Source organism: Lolium rigidum, chromosome 2 (assembly GCF_022539505.1).
Source record: "Lolium rigidum isolate FL_2022 chromosome 2, APGP_CSIRO_Lrig_0.1, whole genome shotgun sequence".
NCBI classification, from domain to species: domain Eukaryota; kingdom Viridiplantae; phylum Streptophyta; class Magnoliopsida; order Poales; family Poaceae; genus Lolium; species Lolium rigidum.
In genome coordinates, this window is record NC_061509.1 from 201712286 (window position 1) to 201733599 (window position 21314).

The following is a 21314-nucleotide window of genomic DNA, read 5'->3' on the forward strand; positions in this document are numbered from 1 at the left end:
ACCGAGAGACGTGATCCCCCTCTAAACTTGTTCTGAATGCAGCAGAACCAAAGCCAATTTGCCATGAAAGATTACACCCGCCAAACATGGGCAGGCTGGGCTCGTACATAGACAAATTTTATGGGCATGAATTTACATTTGAATTGGCTACAGTTGCGCGGCTGATAACAAGTTATATACATAGTTAGTCTTGTGGGGAACCCTACATGTTGGCCACTCTCGAAGGGGTCTCAGCATCAACCTCTGGTTCTCCATCTGACTGCCGCACCTGCAACACAAGTAACTTTAGGGGCATACAAACAGGTGAAGCTGGGGTGATCAACCAACACAAAAATCGGTCTGAGACTGAGATACATGTTCCCAAGCTAAGTGACTCGGTAACTTCGATTTATTAATTGTTCTCCTATACATTAAATTGACAACCATTATCCTTCAACGGCATGCCTAGGTCTTACCAATTTGGAAAGTGGATAATTAAAGATTGATAAAAGAAAATGTGATAAATCCAGGTGCTTTCCATGAGGTGTAGAAGTAAATACTGTACATGATACGTATAGGGGTGGTGCCAAGAGACATGTTAGAGACACTCGCTGTTTGGGGTTGTCTCTGCATGATGTGGAACATATTAAGAGACTAAAATATAACTTGACTAGCCTGAACTACTGCAACGTCCTAGACTAGAACTAGTAGTACTTCAAATAGTGTAGTGACAAATGGTCAACTATGGAGAGAAGCGGGTTGTGAAACTAATTTCCTCTCATTAGATGCAGGATTCAACAGTAGGTAAGCGATAGGCAGTATGCAAATGATAGTGGCACGCACCACCGATTCTTTATTTTGTTTGTCCAGGTACAGGTCCAATGCTCCTTCACCAGAAAGAATTTTAGCTCCAAATCCATGCTGATTCACAGATCCAACCGACTCTTCGTCAACAACAACAGCATCTATTTTGTCTTTACCAGTCCGTGTTTCTGGAATCTGCAAGAATTTGTTAGTTACAATGGTTAAAGGAACGGGACTTTCAGATAATGGCATGATGCAAAGCTGCCAATAGTTATGAAATTTGTTCATTTAGAAGGTTAAAGTAACATGACTTGAGGACGATTATGGTAATAGGACTACACCGATTAGTCGAGTAATTCTGGAAGTCTTGAACCAAAAGATACCACTACCGTGATACGTTAACACTTACCAGGTGCCATAACTGTGCTCCAATTTGTGTCATGATTTCTTATAGCAACAAATTTACAAACTCCAGCGCTGCAGAACAAGGGTACATACCTCATACATCGCCTCAGTCAATATAGTCTCTAGAATTGACCTTAGACCTCGAGCCCCAGTATTCTTTGATATTGCTCTTTTGGCAATAAGCCGTAAAGCTTTCTCGGTAAAATGCAACTTCACCTGTAACCAAACGACACAGTATAATAAACACGCTTAAGAGGGTGTACTACAATAGCAATTTGACCACATGCAATGCTTCAAAGTTCATAAGAACATTCTCGCTTACATCATTCATTCCAAATAACTTTGTGTACTGCCTGCCAAGGGCATTCTTTGGTTTTGTAAGAACCTGCAGATAGTGCGCATAAGCATTAAGCAAGATGAATATAAATCATCAATCTAGGAACCAAGCATGCTTAGCAGAACATATGAATATCACTTGAATTTTGGCAGGTTTTGCGATAAACGCTAATACCCTGAAAAGGAGGTAGCATGCAATGGCATGTACCAAACTGGGTTTTCAAGCATAGTTACAGGATTCATTACGAGAGGCATCGAACCCGATCTAGATTGATCAAACCAGATCAGGGTTTGTATTTGCTCCAGATCAGTGTTAATTTTCTCCCAGGTTCATGGAAACGAGGCGATCCTAAAATCCAAAACAGAACCCATCTCATCTTGTAGGTGGACTTGATTGTGGTCCTTGTCATGCGTCGCTTAACCTACTGCCCCGCAGAGCAATGAGACACGCAAGGAATAAGTGAGTCGACACTACTAGAGTCTCCTTGACCAGTGCCATGGAGACGGCAGGAGCATCGGTGCTGGAGAGTGGAGACATGCACCTCACAAGCAGGCTGCGGTGGTGGGTTCTTGTGGGAGGAAACTAGAGTTGCAGTGAGGGGGTGGACGGGGAGGTACCCTTGGAGGAGGGAAGGGGGCGGCTGCAGACGTGATGGCAGCCATGGTGTGGCAATAGCCTGAGCAAAGACCGTTCGAGTGCTTACGTGGTCTTGGGTTGAGCTAGTCATACATAATATGTGGGCTAGTTGCGCTGTTCTGGCCCAATATATGTGAGCTAGTTAGTTTTTTACAATTTAGACTTATGGTCTTCTCAGCTGTTAGCTATATGACTGCGAATCAGAAAACGTGAATTCGCAAAGCTTGTCACTGATTCGTGAGTCGAAGATGTGGTGTACGCCTAGCGAATCCAATGTGTACGAGGTAGTGAATTGCTGATCACAAATTGAGAATTATGAACGGAGCAAACAGCAAATCAGGTAACCATGTTTTCAAGGTCAGTCCATTAGAATGGTATGCCGGCTTTTAATGGTCATCGGATAGACATGCTAACCCATAAGCCATTAACTACCATCCAGCCTTAGCAGTCACTACTAGTAGACTGATTCAGGCCTTCACATAGTAACTGAATAATATGGTAGCAAATAAACCAATTACGGTTCGCTTCAGATGAGGGCGTGTCTGATCTAAATTTTATGACATAATTATGTCACTAACAACCCAAAAGGAAAGCAAATTTTGCATGAAGTATGTATAGATAAAATTAAGCATGCATAAATGCAAAACAGTGCGCAACTGGGGTAAGACAGTACAAATATAGGACCTGTTAAGGAACCATGGGAAACCTAATAAATCGAATCATCACGGGTGTCTCGAACAAGAACCCAAAGCGAACATATGTGTGCACCTGTTTGGAACAACTTACCTCAACAAGTTGATCTTCGCTGAGGGAAGATAGACTAACAAGAACTGGAAATCTGCCAACGAACTCTGGGATTAACCCGTATGCAATGAGATCACCACTTTCAGCCTGCATAAATTAATTCCAAATAAGAACATCAGATACTCAAAAGCATGAAGCAGAACAAAAACAACAATATATATTCCGACTAGTTGGTCACTAACATAGGAAGCTAAATAAAAGACACTTGGTTTTGACTCACCGATTCCAGCAATGTTGATGTGATCTCAGCATTTATAACACTGCCAGTCCGCATATTAGAACGAACTGGTGCTCCGAAACCAATGGACGAATCGTGCCTCCTACAATAAATAAATGGAAAGCCAGAGTAAGAAAAACCTGTGACATCTCAGGTGAAACATAAATGCCACCTTATGTTCAACCTTTCAGAAATAGTCTTCTCCAAGTCCACAAAAGCACCACCGCAAATGAAGAGAATATTCTTCGTATCAATCTGCAACGCATACAGAAGAACATAAATCATATTGAGCAAGTTTGGCAAGCTTATTTGGAGACAGTGAACGCAAGTGCAAGTTATACAAAAACCAGCTGGCTCACAGGTACATTCAGAAGCAAATAAATGCAAGAAACGCCTTGGGTTCTACTGGCTAGCACCATGAGGTTTGAGCTGCCCAGCCGAAGGTTCAAGACTCACTTCTATCTAATTAAATTTATTCCCTAGTTACTCGTAGGACAAACTCATTTCGGATACAAATGAATGTCTTTGTCAACAAAATACAATGATAGAAAAAAAAAAACAATCTGCATTCCTTCCATTTTCATTTTAGATCTACAAACGGTCGGTCAAAACTGTTATCTGCTAGTAACAGAGAGGGACGTGAGAAAATACAAAACCACACGTAAACATGGATACATGCGCACTAAACACTCCAAGGTGCCTCAAGAATGAGACAAGTGTTGCAATTAGAAGGATGCTTTGAATTTCTAAACTTCCTTCCACCCTCTTCATCGGTTATCATCTTTACCACTGACCCCTACTCTCACTCTCAGTCATCGCTGGCAGGAGGTTGCCTCTCTCAATGTAACTCTCCACACCTCCACCCAAACTGCACAACAAAAGCTTGGTGGAGTGTTTCCCACAAGGCTTCGGAGTGTCCCAGCATGGAGATGGCAACCCCCATGGTGTGCCACCCTGGAATAGCCCTTACGGAACCCAGGCCTTGGTGACCAGAAAATAAGCTCGATAGGCATGTCCCCAGCCCAGGTCCATGACGACCAAACTCATGAGCACAATAGGCATGTGACTGGCCAGATCCAGGACATACACTGACAAGGAGCTTGTCCGAAGAGATACAGTCCTTTCTCTTGCCGCATGCAGCCGCGTCCACCATGCCCTGCAACCAGAAGTAGAGCCATGTCCCCTCATTGCCATGACTACCACTCACTGGCCAATAACCCCATCAGCAAAGAGGAAGATGGCCAGTGGAAAGAGAGAGAGAGGCTCGTGGGAGAAGGTGCGAGGAGCCAATTCACTCAAATTGTTGCCTAGTCCTATTTAAGAAATGTTGTAGCTATCCATGGTACTTTTGCAAAGTGACAAAGAGATGGTGCTAGATTAACAATTTTCCTAAAAGAACAAATATCAAACAGAAGCAAAAGAACAAATTGGCATGCAAGGTACCTGGATATTATCACCCCTTGGGTGCCTTCTAGCCCCTTTCTCAGGAACACTCACAACCTATCTTGACAATATATAAAAACAATTGGAAGATCAGTAAGCAGTTACCTTATTGTGCATCTTAATACTTCACATTAAATATTCAAGAGTATCAATACCAGTGGCTAAGACACAAACACATAACAAGAAAAACCTAGAGGAGATCAATCTGTACTCTATACATGCGAGAACATATTTTTGCGAGAATTGCTGAACTTCATAAAAACAGAAATCATCAAAAACCTGAAAAGTTTATTTCATCACTGATTGTACAAAACCTCATACACTAATCAATGTGGAGCAAATAAAATGATATGACCATCATTTGCATCACTAATACAATTGCCTGCCATGATAATTAAAAAGGCTGCGCACCAGGATCCTGAAATTGACCTCTGAGTCTCTGGTAATGTTGTACAAACTAATGTGCACTAATAAGCACACATAATTAATTTAAGCTGATCAGAAGCAAATAAACTACTATCAACACAGTGGCGCGCAAAAAAAAATCATGTATGGAAGTAAGGTGAAGGTAGCGAGTTGTCAATACTCAATAGAATATGTGGAACATAGTATGTCTTAAAGAACAAAATTTATAAAATATTAAGTGACCAATATTACTTTATATACTCCATTTCAGAACTGAATAGAATACAATGAAACCTAAACCATGTCACATATTGGCATGTTAGCAAACAAGTTTGCACACAATTTAATAGATGCCACCCATACTCTATGCTAGAAGCCCATTTGAAATAAACACTCGATGCCAGCAAACAACCAGCTATCATAACTCTTTCTGGTGCAGTAACTGAGGAATGATGAATAATTAACAGATGGCCTCAAAAGTTTACAAGCCTACCGTTCCCTCGAGCATTTTTAACAGCGCCTGTTGAACACCTTCACCTGAAACATCTCTACTAAGGTTGATGCTTTCAGCCTGCAAGACATTGAAACTTCATAACCAACATAGACAATATATGATAAACGGTCCAAGTGTGCAGCCCATCATTCTAATACAAGTACCTTCTTTGTTATTTTATCAACTTCGTCGATGTAGACGATTCCTTGCTGAGCAGCAGCTATGTCAAAATCGGCAGCCTAGGGTCCAAAAGAAAAGGATCAACTAAGTGAATTCAATTCAAATTTTAAGGAAGGTATATTGTACTAGAAGCAGAAATGGCAGAAAGAAATTCCAAATTCTTCCCTACTTTTCATAACTAGATCTACATCCCCTCACAGTTGTTTGTTAAAATGCCATTATATGCTTTGCAACAAGCAACATTTTTGGAAACACTTATTCATCGAGACTGCCATAGTTCATAAATGCATTTTTCAAGTTGTGGCATTCAGGGTCAGCCGGTACTAGGAACGACAAAGAATGGAATAGTGGATGTTCGGAGACGGGGATAGGGTCATCCTAGTCAAGCTAGTTGTTGAGAATCTTGTCTTGAACGTTATTAGTGTTTATGCCCCACAAGTTGGGCTCGACATGAGCACTAAGAGATAGTTTTGGGAGGACTTGGAGGACGTCATTAGAAGTGTACCAGAAGCTCTTCATTGGAGATCTCAATGGAAATGCAAGTACGTACTACACATAGGGTTTGAGGGGGTCATGGTTTTAAAGGCGTCGCCTAAGCGTCGCTTAGGCATCCGAGCGGTCGAGGAGGGCAGGGCATCGGGCTCGCCTTTGGTTTCTAACGAAGGCGTCCAGATTCCCTCGCGTAGGCGTCGAAGTCATCGCCTTCCTCGCTTCTGGACGCTCTGCTCGCGTTGGGACGCCATCAACAGGTGAGCAGCATGGTTTTTGAGTCGCTGTATAGTCGTTGTATAGTTGTTGTATAGTCGCCGAATCGTTTTCCAAAAATGGCGGCGACTCGCGACTATCCAGCGACTTATGGTGACTATACATGTTTCTTGGTCGACTATACATGAGTCAAAGGGTTTGGCGACTCACTTTTGAGTCGCGACTCAAAAACCATGGTGAGCGGGAAAGAGAGCTGGCTGCAGGAAAAGTGAAATTGGGGCCAAATTGGAGGGAAATTGGGGGGGATTGAGAGGGTAAAGAGAGGAGAGAAGGAGGGAAACACACCGTGACCTAAATCGAGTGGATTGAGAGAGAGAGGAGCTCTCTCTTCTCCGGCGGCCAGCTCCTCCTCCGCCATATCTCCTCCTCCTCCGGCCAAGCTTCCGAGCGTCTCCTTCCGGGCGTCCTAGGAGTCTGCAGCACCGCCGAGCGCCGCGGTGGCTGCCTCTCCGCGCGGCCTCCTCCTCCTCGCCCCATCTCGGATGGCCTCCTCCGATGGCAGCAGCAGCTGCGGGGACACGCAACAGACCTTTAGGGAGAGGATGATATGGAAGGACCATGAGACGAAGAGGGGTGTGCCAATAGCATGTGGGTTCAGATGGTAACTTGCATTCGGAAGGTAGCTAGGGATGTGGTTGGAGTGACAAAGGGTAAGAAGCATGAAACTAAGGACACATGGTGGTGGAATGAGGATGTTCAAAAGGCTTTTGAGCAGAAGAAGGAATGCTACAAGAGTTGGCACCACAACAGAAGCACAAGCAACATGGTGAAGTACAAAGAGGCCAAGAAGAATGCAAGGCAAGATGTGAGTGAAGTAAGGGGCCGGGCCTATTGAAGCAGCACAACGTTGTGGAGGAACAGCTCCACCGTGTTGCTACAATGTGAACAGCACAAATGTTGAAGGAACCGCTTCAACGTGCTACGCTAAGTGCTGCGCTAGATATCGCTCTAGGGGCGTAACCTAGATATCGCTCTAGGGGCGGGGCTATCAAGAGTTTAGTTCGAACTCTCAACACACAAGATCTAATCCAAGATCTAAAAGAAGAACACAAAGTTCTCTTTATTGATAGGTAGATGGTACATGTAGAGGCTGGACCTCTATTTATAGGCTGCATGAGCCTTCACTTCTTAGCTCTACTCACAACTAGAGTGTTCTAGAGAACACTTCATAAGCTAGGAAAAGAGATACAAATATTCTAGTTATAACTTATAGCTAGAACATGCTAGAAACTACTACAACACATGTGACTGAAGGATTCTATTTCCTATAATATAGTAGAAGTGTGTAGAAGCTAGTCGTGGACCTTACTTCTGTTTTATTTTAATTTATTTCTCTACCGTCCCTCATCATCCTCCCCTGGTTGTTTAGAACTCGACCTCGAGTTATCTTCATAAAGTGTTTGTTCTGGATGATAAAGGGCCAAGTCTGCCACATTGAATGTGTGAGATATTCCCATCTCCGGGGGAAGATCTATCCCATAAGAGCAGGTCTAACAGACCCCTTAAAAGCCCCAACCCCGTAAAATAACCGCCAATATACGGGGTAGAGCTCTACCCGGCCGTCTAGCAGACCCCGTAAATCAGCCCCCGGTATCGAATTTTTACAGTTTTGGCTACGGGGCGGCTCCTCGCCCCTTACAAGTACGGGGTGGGAGGGTGAATACGAGGCGAACCCCTCACCCTTGGCGGGCTGAAATTTCAGCTCGCAAGCGCTTCCGCGCACCGTAGCGGGCGGCGGCCATGGCGGGCGTCCGGAGCGGGAGCGGGCGCGGCCGGCGTGGGGACCGGCCGGAGCGGGCACGGCCGGGGCCGGCGGCGGCCGGGCGAGGAGCCGGGCGTAGCCGGCTGCGGACGCGGCCGTGGCGGACGGGGGGGGCGGCCGGGCGGAGCCGGAGCCGGAGCGGGCGGCGGCCGGAGCGAGAGCGCGGCCATGGCCGGGCGGGGACGGCGGGCGGAGCAGGGGCCGAGGCGGCCGCCGGAGCCGGAGCGAGCGGCGGCCGGCCGGCCGGAGCGGAGCGCGGCCATGGCCGGGGCGGGGGACGGGCGGGCGGCCGGGGCGGAGCGAGGACGGCGGCGGAGTGCGCGGGCGAGGCAGGGGCGGCGGGCGAGGGGCTGAGCGAGGGCGGCCGGGGCAGTTTTGAAGAACGCGTGATGCACGCACGAGGAGGAAGAAAGAGAGAAGGAAGAAGAGAAGAAAAAAATTGGCATATTCTGGGAATATTCTTCTTTACAGTTTAGACATACGGGGTCTGCTAGCTCGTCCGAGTTTTTGGCCGGCGAAAAGTGAATACAGGGCCCTGTACTCGCGTTTTAAGGGGCGAAAAAATACGGGGCCTGTTAGACATGCTCTAAGCGTTATCATTTATCTTCCTTAGAATAGAGAAGGGTCCATATTTCCGTTGCCTAAGCTTTCCTTTAACGCCTAAAGGAAGTCTTTCTTTTCGGAGGTATACCATCACTTTATCACCAACTTGGAATGACTTTAGCCTCCGTTTACAATCAGTCAATTGTTTATACTTCTGATTTTGTGCCTCCAAGTCACTGCGAATTTCTTCAAATAGTTTTGTGTAGTTCTCAGCAAAGGACAATGCTGCCTTTGAGCTTCCCTTTGATGGTAGCTTCAACAGATCCACCACATGTGTTGGAACTTTAGTGTAGACAATAGAGAAAGGACTCGTTCCTGTTGATCTCTGGTTGGAGTTGTTGTAGGAGAATTCAGCAAGAGATAAAGCTAAATCCCATTGTCCTTTTTTATCACCACATATGCAACGGATCAGATTACCCAAAGACTTGTTCACCACTTCTGGGCAATCTGTTTGTGGATGAGCTGTAGTAGAAAATTTTAACTCGGTGTTGAATTGTTTCCACAAAGTCAACCAAAATGCAGCAAGAAACTTGCTATCACGATCTGAAACAATGGACCGTGGAACCCCATGATGTCTGACCACTTCTCGGAAGAATAAATTTGCAACATGACGAGCATCTGTTGTCTTGCGGCATGGGATGAAATGAGCCATTTTGGAGAATCTATCCACCACCACAAACACAGCATCATTCCCGCGCCTTGTTCTTGGCAAACCCAAGATGAAATCCATAGAGATATCCTCCCAATAGGCAAAGGCATGTATAACCCTGAGTTTTGGACCTGGCCTTTGCATGTTTGACATGTGGGGCATCGCTGAACAAACTTTCCAGCATCTCTCTTCAATTGTTGCCAATGGTAACGAGCCTCTAGATTAGCGATAGTCTTGTCACGTCCCACATAACCACTAAGATCACTTGAATGGAGCTCTCTAATCAACTTGTCACGTAGAGAACTTCTTGGGATGCATAACTGGTCGCCCTTGAAGGGTTAACCAACTTGCACTAAATAGCCATCGCCTAATGGTTGGTCTCTTAGGTGCTTACCTAAACATGGTCAAAGTCTTCGTCCTCTTCATACAACTCCTTTATTTGATCCATGCCCGGAAGTTCAGCCTCGAAAGAAGTCAAGAGACATGCACGACGACTCAAAGCATCGGCGACCCTGTTGGTTGTTCCAGATTTATGCACAATAAGGTAGTTAAACCTCTCCAAATATGCTGCCCATCTTGCTGATCCACATGCTTTTGATTTCTAAATTGCTTCAAGGATTGATGATCACTGTAAACAATGAACTCCTTAGGCAACAAATAGATTTCCCAGGTCTTTAAAGCCCGGAAAACAGCATACAATTCTTGTTGATAAGTACTTCACTTCTTCTCACTAAAGAATGCAATGGGTTTTCATTCTTGACATAGAACAGCCCCAATGCCTACTCCGCTTGCATCGCACTTTTAGCTCAGAAGTTTTAGTGAAATCGGGTAGTACTAAGACAGGAGTTTGTGAGAGTTTTTCCTTTATCTCCTTGAAACTAGTTTCAGCAGATTCGTTCCATTGAAACTTTCCTTTCTTTAGGCATTCAGTAATTGGTGCCATGATGGTACTGAAATTTTTCACAAACCGCCTATAGAAAGTTGCAAAGCCATGGAAACTTCTCAGCTCAGAAATAGTCTTTGGAATTGGCCATTCTCTGATTGCTTTAACTTTAGAGTCATCAACGTGAATGCCCTCACTTGTTATGACAAAGCCCAAGAAAATAAGTTTTGTTTGAAGGAAAACACACTTCTTTAGGTTGACATAGAGTTCGTTCTCCTTTAGTACACATAGTACCTTACGGATGTGATGCAAGTGTTCATCTTCATCCTTGCTATATATCAAGATGTCATCAAAATAAACCACAACAAAGTGGGATAAGAAGGGTCGAAGTACCTGGTTCATCAAATGCATAAAGGTACTTGGTGCATTAGAGAGTCCAAATGGCATCACCATCCACTCAAACAACCCTTCCTTTGTCTTAAAAGCTGTATTCCATTCGTCCCCGGGTCTAATGTGAATTTGATGGTAACCGCTCTTCAAATCGAGCTTTGTGAACACTCATCCACCACTAAGCTGATCTAGCATATCATCCAAACGGAGAATAGAAAATCTGTACCTTATTGTGATCTTGTTGATAGCTCTACTACCTGTACACATGCGCATAGATCCATCTTTCTTTGGTGTGATCAAAGCTGGTACGGCGCATGGACAGATACTCTCTCGAATGTGCCCTTTATGCATCAACTCCTCCACCTTTTCCTTGACTATATCATGCTCTTTTGGGCTCATTCGGTAGTGTGGCAGATTAGGAAAACTTGCTCCTGGAATGAAGTCAATTCGATGTTGAATTCCTCTCATTGGTGGTAGGCCTTGTGGCTCTCCAAGTATGCTCTGAAACTCAGCTACCAGGTCATGTACCTTTGCTGGAATTTCAACCTACACTTCTCCTTTCACAACAAGTGCGGCACACAAATTTGCCTCCTTCAAGTCTCCCATAAACTCATTAGAGGTGTGAGAAATAGTTAACATACTTTTCTCCTCCTCTTTAGAGCTATTACGATCTGATTGGTTCGGTAGAATGATGATCTTTCGCTTGTTCCAAGTGAAGGAGTATGAATTTTCTTTCCCTCCATGTGTGGTATCCACATCAAACTGCCAAGGCCTCCCAAGAAAAACATGGCTGGCATCCATATCAACCACATCACATAGTACATTTGAGCGGTAGTACTTGCCCAAAGAGAGTGGCAGGTTGCATTGTTTGGTGACCCTCATATTCACCTCTTTCTTGATCCATCCAATAGTGTATGGGTTTGGGTGATCATGAGTCTCAAGTTTTAAATGGTTCACCAAATTTTGGGAGATAAGATTCTCGCAGATGCAACTATCAATTACTAATTTGCATACCTTGTCATTCACCGTGCATTTGCTCTAAAATATTTTCATCCTTTGTGTGTTGTCGGGCTGCGGTGTTGGGCACAAGAGACGTTGAATCACACATACCACCTCTTCTCCCTCTTCTTCACAAATATCTTGTCCTTCTACATCTTCAGATTAATATTCTTCATCATCTTCACCATCATGGATTGTGGTGTTGACAAGTTTCTTTAATGGGCATTTGCTAGATACATGTCCCTCTTCACCACATTTATGCTCTTACCACCAACTTGTTTTGGGGCAGGTTGTTTTTCCTTGGATTGAGTGGTCTTTTCTGTGGTCTTTTCTTCCGCTTTATGGGAGTTACTCCTAGGTGAGGCTTCCGTATGAGAATGTGGAGCCTTACTTGCCTTTCTTGTTTTTACCAACCTCTCGGCCGTTAAGGCTAGAGCTTGTGCTTGATCAAGGAACCAAATTTGCTGCATCATTAAACGATCCTGGATAACATCACTGAGACCATTGATGTACCTTGCAACTTGTTGATCCTCTGTTTCAGCAAGGTTGCACCTCACTTGTAGCCTTAGAAACTCCTCTATATATTCTGAACCAGTCCTATTTATTTGGGCACAATTCTGAAATTGAATAAATAGGATCTGATCATAATCTGCAGGCAAAAATCTCCCCTTTAAAAAATTCTCTTCATTTGCTGCCAAGATCGCACACGAGGTTCTCCTCTGAGTCTGCGGTCTTCTTGAAGGTGATGCCACCATGCACCAGCTCCTCCTTTCAGCTTGTATGCGACCAAAGAGACTCTACGGTCTTCTGGAATATTCATGACTTCAAAAAGTCTCGACCTCGTACAACCAATCAAGGCACCCTTCAATATCAACATTTCCATTGAAAGTAGGGATCTCAGCTTTCACCTTGTATGTATCCCTCGCATACATAGTGTTGAGTACTCTTGGATGTGCATAGAGGTCAGGTTCTTCAAGGCCCTCATCATTTTCTTCATCTTCGGAAGTTTCATCATAAGTTGGCCTTCTTGAGGTACACCGAATAACATGTGGTTGAGGTGTTTTTGCTCCAAGATGACCTCCCTTTCTTCTCCGCTGAGCATCTTCTCCATCCTTTGATGATTCTTCATCATTGCAGTAGGAGGAACATCCTTTCTGATCATCTCAACTAGCTGATCAAACCTTCGGTTAAGATCTTCTCGCAACGCTTGGATTTGCTGTTCTGCAGCATCCATTCTCTTTCCCAACTCCTCCATTGCTTGCTGCAGCTCGCTCTCAACGAGGGAACCAACAACTTGAACGGATCAGCAGGGCTCTTATACCACCTGAAGCAGCACAAGGTTGTGGAGGAACAGCTCCACCGTGTTGCTACAATGTGGACAGCACAAATGTTGAAGGAACCACTTCAACGTGCTGCGCTAGATATCGCTCTAGGGGCGTAACCTAAATATCGCTCTAGGGGCGGGGCTGTCAAGAGTTTAGTTCAAACTCTCAACACACAAGATCTAAAAGAAGAACACAAAATTCTCTTTACTGATAGGTAGATGGTATATAGTCTGGTTACATATGTAGAGGTTGGACCTCTATTTATAGGCTGCATGAGCCTTCACTTCTTAGCTCTACTCACAACTAGAGTGTTCTAGAGAACACTACATAAGCTAGGAAAAGAGATACAAATATTCTAGTTATAACTTATAGCTAGAACATTTATCGCAAAAAAAAACTTATAGCTAGAACATGCTAGAAACTACTACAACACATGTGACTGAAGGATTCTATTTCCTAAAATATAGTAGAAGTGTGTAGAAGCTAGTACTGGACCTTACTTCTGTTTTATTTTAATTTATTTTCTCTACTGTCCCTCATCACCTATGATGAGCTATATGACGGACTAGGCACAAAGAAAGGCGAGAAGGATATCTACAAGATGGCAAAAATCCGCAAGAGGGAGACGAGAAACCTCAACAAGTTAAATGCATCAAGGACGAAGCTAATCGACTTCCAGTCTTCTAGTGAAAGATGATGAGATCAAGAATAGATAGAGGCAGGACTTTGATGGGTTATTAAATGATGGAAAATGACTAATTTGATGACGCCAACAAGCATTTCGTGCAGAGGATCCAAGATCTTGAGGTTAAGGAGGCCCATGATGTCTCAATTGAGGTGTGGAGAAGCCTTGGAGACGTGGCAATAGTATGGATAACTAAGCTATTCAACCACATTTTTCGATCAAATAAGATGCCCAAAGAGTGAGAAAAAGCATATTAGTACCTATCTTCAAGAATAAAGGACTCAAAGTTGTACATATTAGTACTAATTAGCGAATAATGAGCCAAACTATGAAACTTTAGAAGAGGCATTGAGCATCGCTTGAGGAGAGTGACATCGGTTTTATGCCCGGGAGATCGACCAGAGGCGATTTTCTTACTTCGCCAACTTATGGGAAGATCTAGGGAGTAGAAGAAGGACCTACATATGGCCTTCATCAACTTGGAGAAGGTATATGACAAGATTTCAAGGACGATCATGTGGTGGGTGCTGCAGAAGCATAAAATTCCAACAAAGTACATTACCCTTATAAAAGATATGTATGATAATGTTGTGACCGATACATTTACAATCACAATATGACTACATCAAGGGTCAGCATTGAGGCCATAAATGTTTTCCTTGGTGATGGATGAGGTGACAAAGGATATACAAGGAGATATTCCTTGGTGTATGCCCTTTTGTTGATGATGTGATGAAACCAGGGTTGGCGTAAATAGGAAGTTAGAGCTATGGAGGCAGACTTTGAAATCCAAGGGGTTTAGACTTAGTGGGAACATGACCGAGCACATGCGATGCGACTTTACTGGTGTTGGGTACGAAGACGGAGAGGTTAGTTCAAAAGGACAAATAGTGCCTAAGAGCGACACCTTACGATACTTGGATCAATGTTGCAAAGCAATGGTGATATTGATGAGGATGTTTGCCATAGAATCAAGGCGGGATCGATGGAATGGTGACAAGCATCCCGCATCCTATGTGACAAGAACGTCCCACAAAATTTAAAAGGTAAGTTCTATAGGACGGCAATCAGAACAGCAATGCTATATGGAGAAGAATGTTGGCCCACTAAAAGACAACACATCCAACAAATGAGTGTTGCGGAGATATGCATGCTACGGTGGATGTGCGGCCATGCAAGAAAGGATCAGATTAGGAACGAGGTAATACGTGATAGGCCAGAGGTGGCAACGATCGACGAGAAGCTAGTCCAACACCGATTAAGGTGGTTTGGTCATATCCAACGGAGGCTTCCAGGAGCACCAGATGTGGAATTCTAAAGAGTATGGAAAATACCAGGAGGCATAGGACGACCAAAGTTGATATGACGCGGAGAAAGACCAAAGTTGACATGGGCGGAAACGGTAAAAAGAGAGTTCAGGATTTGGAATGTTCCTAGATTTGGCTTTCGGTAGGACTGCATGGAAATCAGTGATCCATGTGCCAATCTTATTTTACTTGTTTTTTTTCTCTCTCCTTGTTTTTGTTTCCTTATGTCTCCGTTGGGTTTCATATCTAGCCTACCCCAACTTGCTTGGGGAAAAGGCTTTGATGATGTTGTTGTTGTACATTATTATACCAACAAGGTTAAGAATATGAGCAACAAAATTGCTTCCGGCAACGTAGATGCAAGTATTCTTCATGTCCTAAAAATTTGTCAACAACAAGTTCTCTTCGGATCCTAAAGAGTTCTTATATCGAGGCAAGCATGAAGGTCATATATATTGTCATAGTGGATTTACCGATGTGCATCATTCCCACACTGCATGTGTGCCCAGCTAGAGAGGCAGTTTGCATGCAGTATTGCTTACCATTTATGCTTGCTATCAGTAAACAAAATAGATAGACTTCAGAATTTTTCCATTTATAGGAATACACCCTATAATTTCTAATATATTATAAAATCCCTGCATATCTGCCACTACTGTGTACTGTGTTAACAAATTATGGGGAAAGTAGGAAGAAAACTAAGAAGGTTCTCAAAATATAGCAAAAATGAAAATGGTACAAGTTCCATCGTAATACCACAGGGATCAGGTCATACCGCTAGGAGTTTATACAGGATAGATTCAACATCCTCGCCGACATATCCTGCCTACAGTACAGAGAGTAAAATAGTTAACAGAAAATGTGAAGCTGCAGCAAGCTCTCAAACAATAGTTTTATATTTATGACAGGAAGTGATTGAGAACTTAATGCAAGACAGAAGGGAGTAAAGAAAACTGATACGTATTTATAGCAATGATAATCCAATGTTCAACTGTTGCCCAAAACCAGGCTCCAAGAGGAGATAAGTTGCCTACAAAACTACCTCCAGACGCTGAAGGGCCAATGCTGGAACCCAGTTGCCAAAGATTTGGCGAGACAGAGCATAGGGGAAACAGACAATGGCGAAATGATCTTTCTTTCAACATATGCACTTTCTGAGGTCCCAACTCGGAGGCAACTAAGGGCCCTTTGGAATGCCGGAATGTAAAACATAGGAATAAGGGGAAATAAGAAATATAAGGAATCCACTAAAGTATGATATTAGCTTTTACATGGCATTTTGGGAATGACCAAGGGATACTATATGTTTGTTCTTAATTAAGCAAAGAACCAACAAGTTTAATTTACATGCCATTGATAATTGGGTCCAGTTAACCACTTCTCCTACGGTCCTACCTATCAGGCTGGAAACAGTTAATTTCTTTTTAGAAAGAAAATATGCCATCCTGCTATACATTCCCATATTTGCCATGCTATGAGCGACCCTGAACAAAAGTAGATTTTGCTGCAGGTTTCGACCATTAAAGGCAGTGCACCCCCCGTCTGGACCTCACACTGCTGGTGCCTGGTGGCCACCAGCTTATGATCAGCTATGTGGATGTCCTGGGTAGATATGTGGCTATTCACATCCATGGCGCCAGGTTGCACACAGAAACTACTCACCTGTTCCTCTCATTTTTCGCCCATTACTTGGACCTACGCGAAAAACTGAGTTCGGGTGCATGTTTTAGCTCCTATGGAATCCACTGATATATGAAAGTTCACTTTGCTTTTTGGTTATTGTTCATTTTTGCTCCATTCCGAACAGCAAAACTGGAACCTTTCTACAGGAATTGTTCCCTTTGAAATTTATTTAAGTTTTCTTTCAACTGAACAGGGCCTAGGTACGGTAAATTGCAAGGAATTGTGCAAGGCCACCTGTGGACCCTCAGCCTAGAGACTTTGTGGCATATAAACAGTGTGCAACTGTGGATGCCCTATTATAGCGTTGCTTTAAGATTTGGCCAACTTAGTTTATGGAAGAGCATAAACACAGTGAAGTTCTACTCGAGAAATCTATCATAGAGCCATGCTCCATCCTACAGGCAAAGCACGTGCTACAGTCCAAAAACTTTTCAACTTTTAGTGACTTGTGGCAGGAACTATGAAATAGTTTTACCAAAAATATTAGTGACAAAAGAAAAAAGGGGGCACCTATCACAAACACATGAATCCATCATTCCAACTATATAAGTTTCAGTGCAGCATACTTCAGTAACTGAAACCATAGGATATTAGTCTCACTTAACAGTAAAGAGTGGATAATTAACTTCAAGATGGAAATTTGCACACATGCTTTTTCATGAGAATGGAACAAAATGGAATGATACCAGCAGTAACTAAAAGTGAAATAAAGTGGACTGATATACAAAGATCATTCAACTAACCTGAGTGAGGGTTGTTGCGTCGGCTATGACAAATGGCACATTGACAAATCTTGCAAGTGTTTTTGCCAGCAATGTTTTCCCTGACTTTGGAAAAGATTTTAGAAAAATATAAGTAAGACATTCATGATATAGGAATAAATAGCTAACATAGATATGGCATTGCAAACTTTTTCCTGAAAACCGGAATGTAGCAATATCATGTGAAAAGAAATTAAGGGGGGTTAAATATTGAATCATTCATAAAATACGGTCATGTTGAGAAGATTCCAAATGCGTAGCTATTTCACATGTTAATACTATAACATCTCAATACAGGACTTCTCCTCACTTTATGATTATATGGACAGGAAATGTTTGGCCCACATTACAACCAACAGCACAACAAGAACTTTGAGTCAAACAATGTGAGCACAGGGGTAAATGGAGACAAGTGAAGGTTCAACAACAAAAATAGTTATAAGGTTTGTTCAATGAACAGAGGAGTGTGTACCCGAGCCTGTCGGACCCATCACAAGAATGTTGCTTTTCTCCAGCTCTACCATGTCGGTATCACTTTCGCTGGAATCTCCAGCAGACCTGCGCGGTCCACATCTTGAGTTCAATTCACCACCTGATGGTAGACAGCAACTCTCGCAGAACTTGTGTTTATAGAATACCTACCGGCTGGAAAATGACTCACAAGATACCCTTTTATAGTGATTATAAACTGCTACAGACAGAACCTGCCAAAAGAGAAAATAAGCCGTTTATTTTCCAATACAATGGGCGCAAGGGCAAACTATATACTAAGCTTTAGGTGTCTAAATAAAGTTACAACATTAAGAAATGCTCATGAAGCAGACATTAGTGAAGTTACTACTACTAATAGTTCTTATTGCTCAAACTAGCATTGAAAACGAGAACGCTGGATGCTTATTCCGTACTATAGTAGACAGCTCCAGTAAGTAGAGGTAGGGAGCACCAAAACTTAAGTTAAACTTCACCTTCTTGGCTCGCTCCTGACCGATGACGAACTTGTCGAGCCCACGGCAAATCTCCTTGGGCGTGGGGAACTGGTTCCCCAAGTTGGAGCCGCCCCAGCCCCCACTGGAGCCATCCCCATCCTTCTCATCACCACCGCCGCCGCCAGTCGCAACCCTAACCACATCGATTCTCCCGACGGTTCCCGCGCGTGCACCAGGCGCCTCCCCAGGCTGGCGCCAGATCTCCGGGGGGTCCCCTCCGCCGTCGGAGGCGCCGGTCCCGCGGTCGTCCTGGAAAGCGGGGGCGACGCGGGGCAAAGACTGCTGCTGCCGGCGCCGGAAGTAGGCCCATGGGCGGCGATACCCGGGGCTCTGGTTCTGTTGCTCCAAGGCGGCGCGTCCCGCGTGGATGCGGCGCGCTGCTGAGATCGCCGCGGTGGCGGCGGCGCGCGAACGGACGGCGGCGGACATGGCGTGGACAGGGAGGTGGGGGTTTCGTGCGGGGAAGAGTGGACGGGGGGAAGAAGCGGGGGTTGCGTAGGGAAATAATGAAATGTCAGTGGTCTTTTGGAGGTGTCCCACTGGAGAGAGCAAGTCAGCACAGTGTTTCTTGCTTGTGGGACTTCCGTGGCAGGTACCTATCCTTTTCCTGCTACGACCTACGATGTGGTCACACACCACGTTGCTTCATCTGGAGTATCATTTTTTTAACCATATACTACCTCCAGCTAAAGGTTTATATTATTTTTAGAAAAAACGAACTATCTTAAATTTGATTAAATTTTTACAAAAATTATTAACATGTAAAATACAAAATCAATGTTATTAGGGCCATGACACAACTCTCAGGGCAAGATTATGGGCTACTCCATTAATCTTTCTACTACCATAGACTAGCTGAATAGTTCTTCATTCTGACTTCAACCTGTGAAATTCCCATGTAATTAGGCTGATCGGCGACCTATCCAAAATACCAGGATAAAAAAAGAACTTCAGGAGTGAACTCCATAAACCTATTAGTAGTTACAATAAAGTCCCTTTGACAGTTGTGGATAATAGACTCAACGGCCTATAGATCATTTTTATTCCATGCATAGCTTTCCAGCAAAAGATGTTAACCTTAGGTGGTACTTTTAATTTTCAAGGAATCTTCCATATTGTAGGTGACACACCTCATGTTTCGCCCGTGGGTGACACAATTGGAATCTCTATCTCTACTTAATAGGATCAAGAGGAGGGCACCAGAGCTTCAAAGACGCGTTCAGGGAGCCTAGGGTCGAACTTGAGAAGTTTCTCATGGCTCGGATCGATGTCGAGAAAGAGTGCCTTGGACTTGATCTCGCGAAGTCGTGTACCGATCGAGCCTTCAATTGATCCCCCATCAAGGAAATCTTATTAAGTTGTGCTTCAACGAGGTAACCCAACCTATTTTCAAAACATCGTGTCAAAATTTGTTATTGCAAATGACATTTACCATAAGGCCATCATACACACCATCTAATCGCATAGCATTACAAAATACGAGAATACACCTCCTCCCAACAACAACAAAATTGTAAATCACACAATTTTAGAAAATCAGGCCACATCCATGCTCTTTATATGAAGTCATGGTCTTACAACGTTTTCACATGCTGGGAACCTCCAGCCTTTACAAGATTAGCATAGCTACTCAATTAACACTCAACATTAAAACCCCAACAAAAGAAGTCAACAAATGTCTTACTCTTTAACCAAAGCTTCCCTAACAAAGGTAGGAAGGAACAACCAACACATTCCACGAGCAACACAACACACACCTATTATTACTCAGAAGCCAACTTTTTAGACAAAATCTCAGCGTCTGATAGCGCGTGAAACACACGTCCGTTGGGAACCCTAAGAGGAAGGTGTGATGCGTACAGCAGCAAGTTTTCTCTCAGTAAGAAACCAAGGTTTATCGAACCAGTAGGAGTCAAGGATCACGTGAAGGTCGTTGGTGACGGAGTGTAGTGCGGCGCAACACCAGTGATTCCGGCGCCAACGTGGAACCTGCACAACACAATCAAAGTACTTTGCCCCAACGTAACAGATGAGGTTGTCAATCTCGCCGACTTGCCGTAAACAAAGGATTAGATGTATAGTGTGGAAGATGATGTTTGTTTGCGAAGAACAAGAAAGAACAATTGCGAGAGATTGTATTTCGGATGTAAAGAATGGACCGGGATCCACAGCTCACTAGTGGTGTCTCTCCCATAAGATAAATAGCATGTTGGGTGAACAAATTACAGTTGGGCAATTGACAAATAAAGAAGGCATAACAATGCACATACATATATCATGATGAGTACTATGGGATTTAATCAGGGCATTACGACAAAGTACATAGACCGCTATCTGATGGCGTGTATTTCACACGTTCGTTGGGAACCCCAAGAGGAAGGTATGAAGCGCACAGCAGCAAGTTTTCCCTCAGAAAGAAACCAAGGTTTATCGAACCAGGAGGAGCCAAGAAGCACGTTGAAGGTTGATGGCGGCGGGATGTAGTGCGGCGCAACACCGGAGATTCCGGCGCCAACGTGGAACCCGCACAACACAACCAAGGTACTTTGCCCCAACGAAACAAGGTGAGGTTGTCAATCTCACCGCTTGCCGTAACAAAGGATTAACCGTATTGTGTGGAAGATGATTGTTTGCGAGAGAAAATAGTAAAAACAAGTATTGCAAGCAGATTTGTATTTCAAGTATTAAAGAATGGACCGGGGTCCACAGCTCACTAGAGGTGTCTCTCCCATAAGATAAAAGCATGTTGGGTGAACAAACTACAATCGGGCAATTGACAAATAGAGAGGGCATAACAATGCACATACATGTCA

The 21314-nt window shown here is 43.8% G+C and overlaps 1 protein-coding gene across 1 annotated transcript; it reads right to left on the reverse strand.

Annotated features, from left to right (window-relative positions):
* Positions 1-37: 37 nt before the first annotated feature.
* Positions 38-18930, reverse strand: LOC124692844 (CLP protease regulatory subunit CLPX1, mitochondrial). Its single transcript, XM_047226285.1, has 15 exons — positions 18481-18930; positions 18158-18219; positions 17988-18073; positions 17498-17577; positions 15847-15897; positions 5688-5762; positions 5524-5601; positions 4626-4682; positions 3367-3437; positions 3186-3285; positions 2948-3052; positions 1511-1573; positions 1282-1404; positions 823-978; positions 38-268 (listed from the first exon to the last, which is right to left on the reverse strand). The coding sequence occupies exons 1-15, from the start codon at positions 18928-18930 to the stop codon at positions 203-205; spliced, it is 1623 nt and encodes a 540-aa protein (XP_047082241.1). The 3' UTR covers positions 38-202.
* Between the last annotated feature and the right edge of the window lie 2384 nt (positions 18931-21314).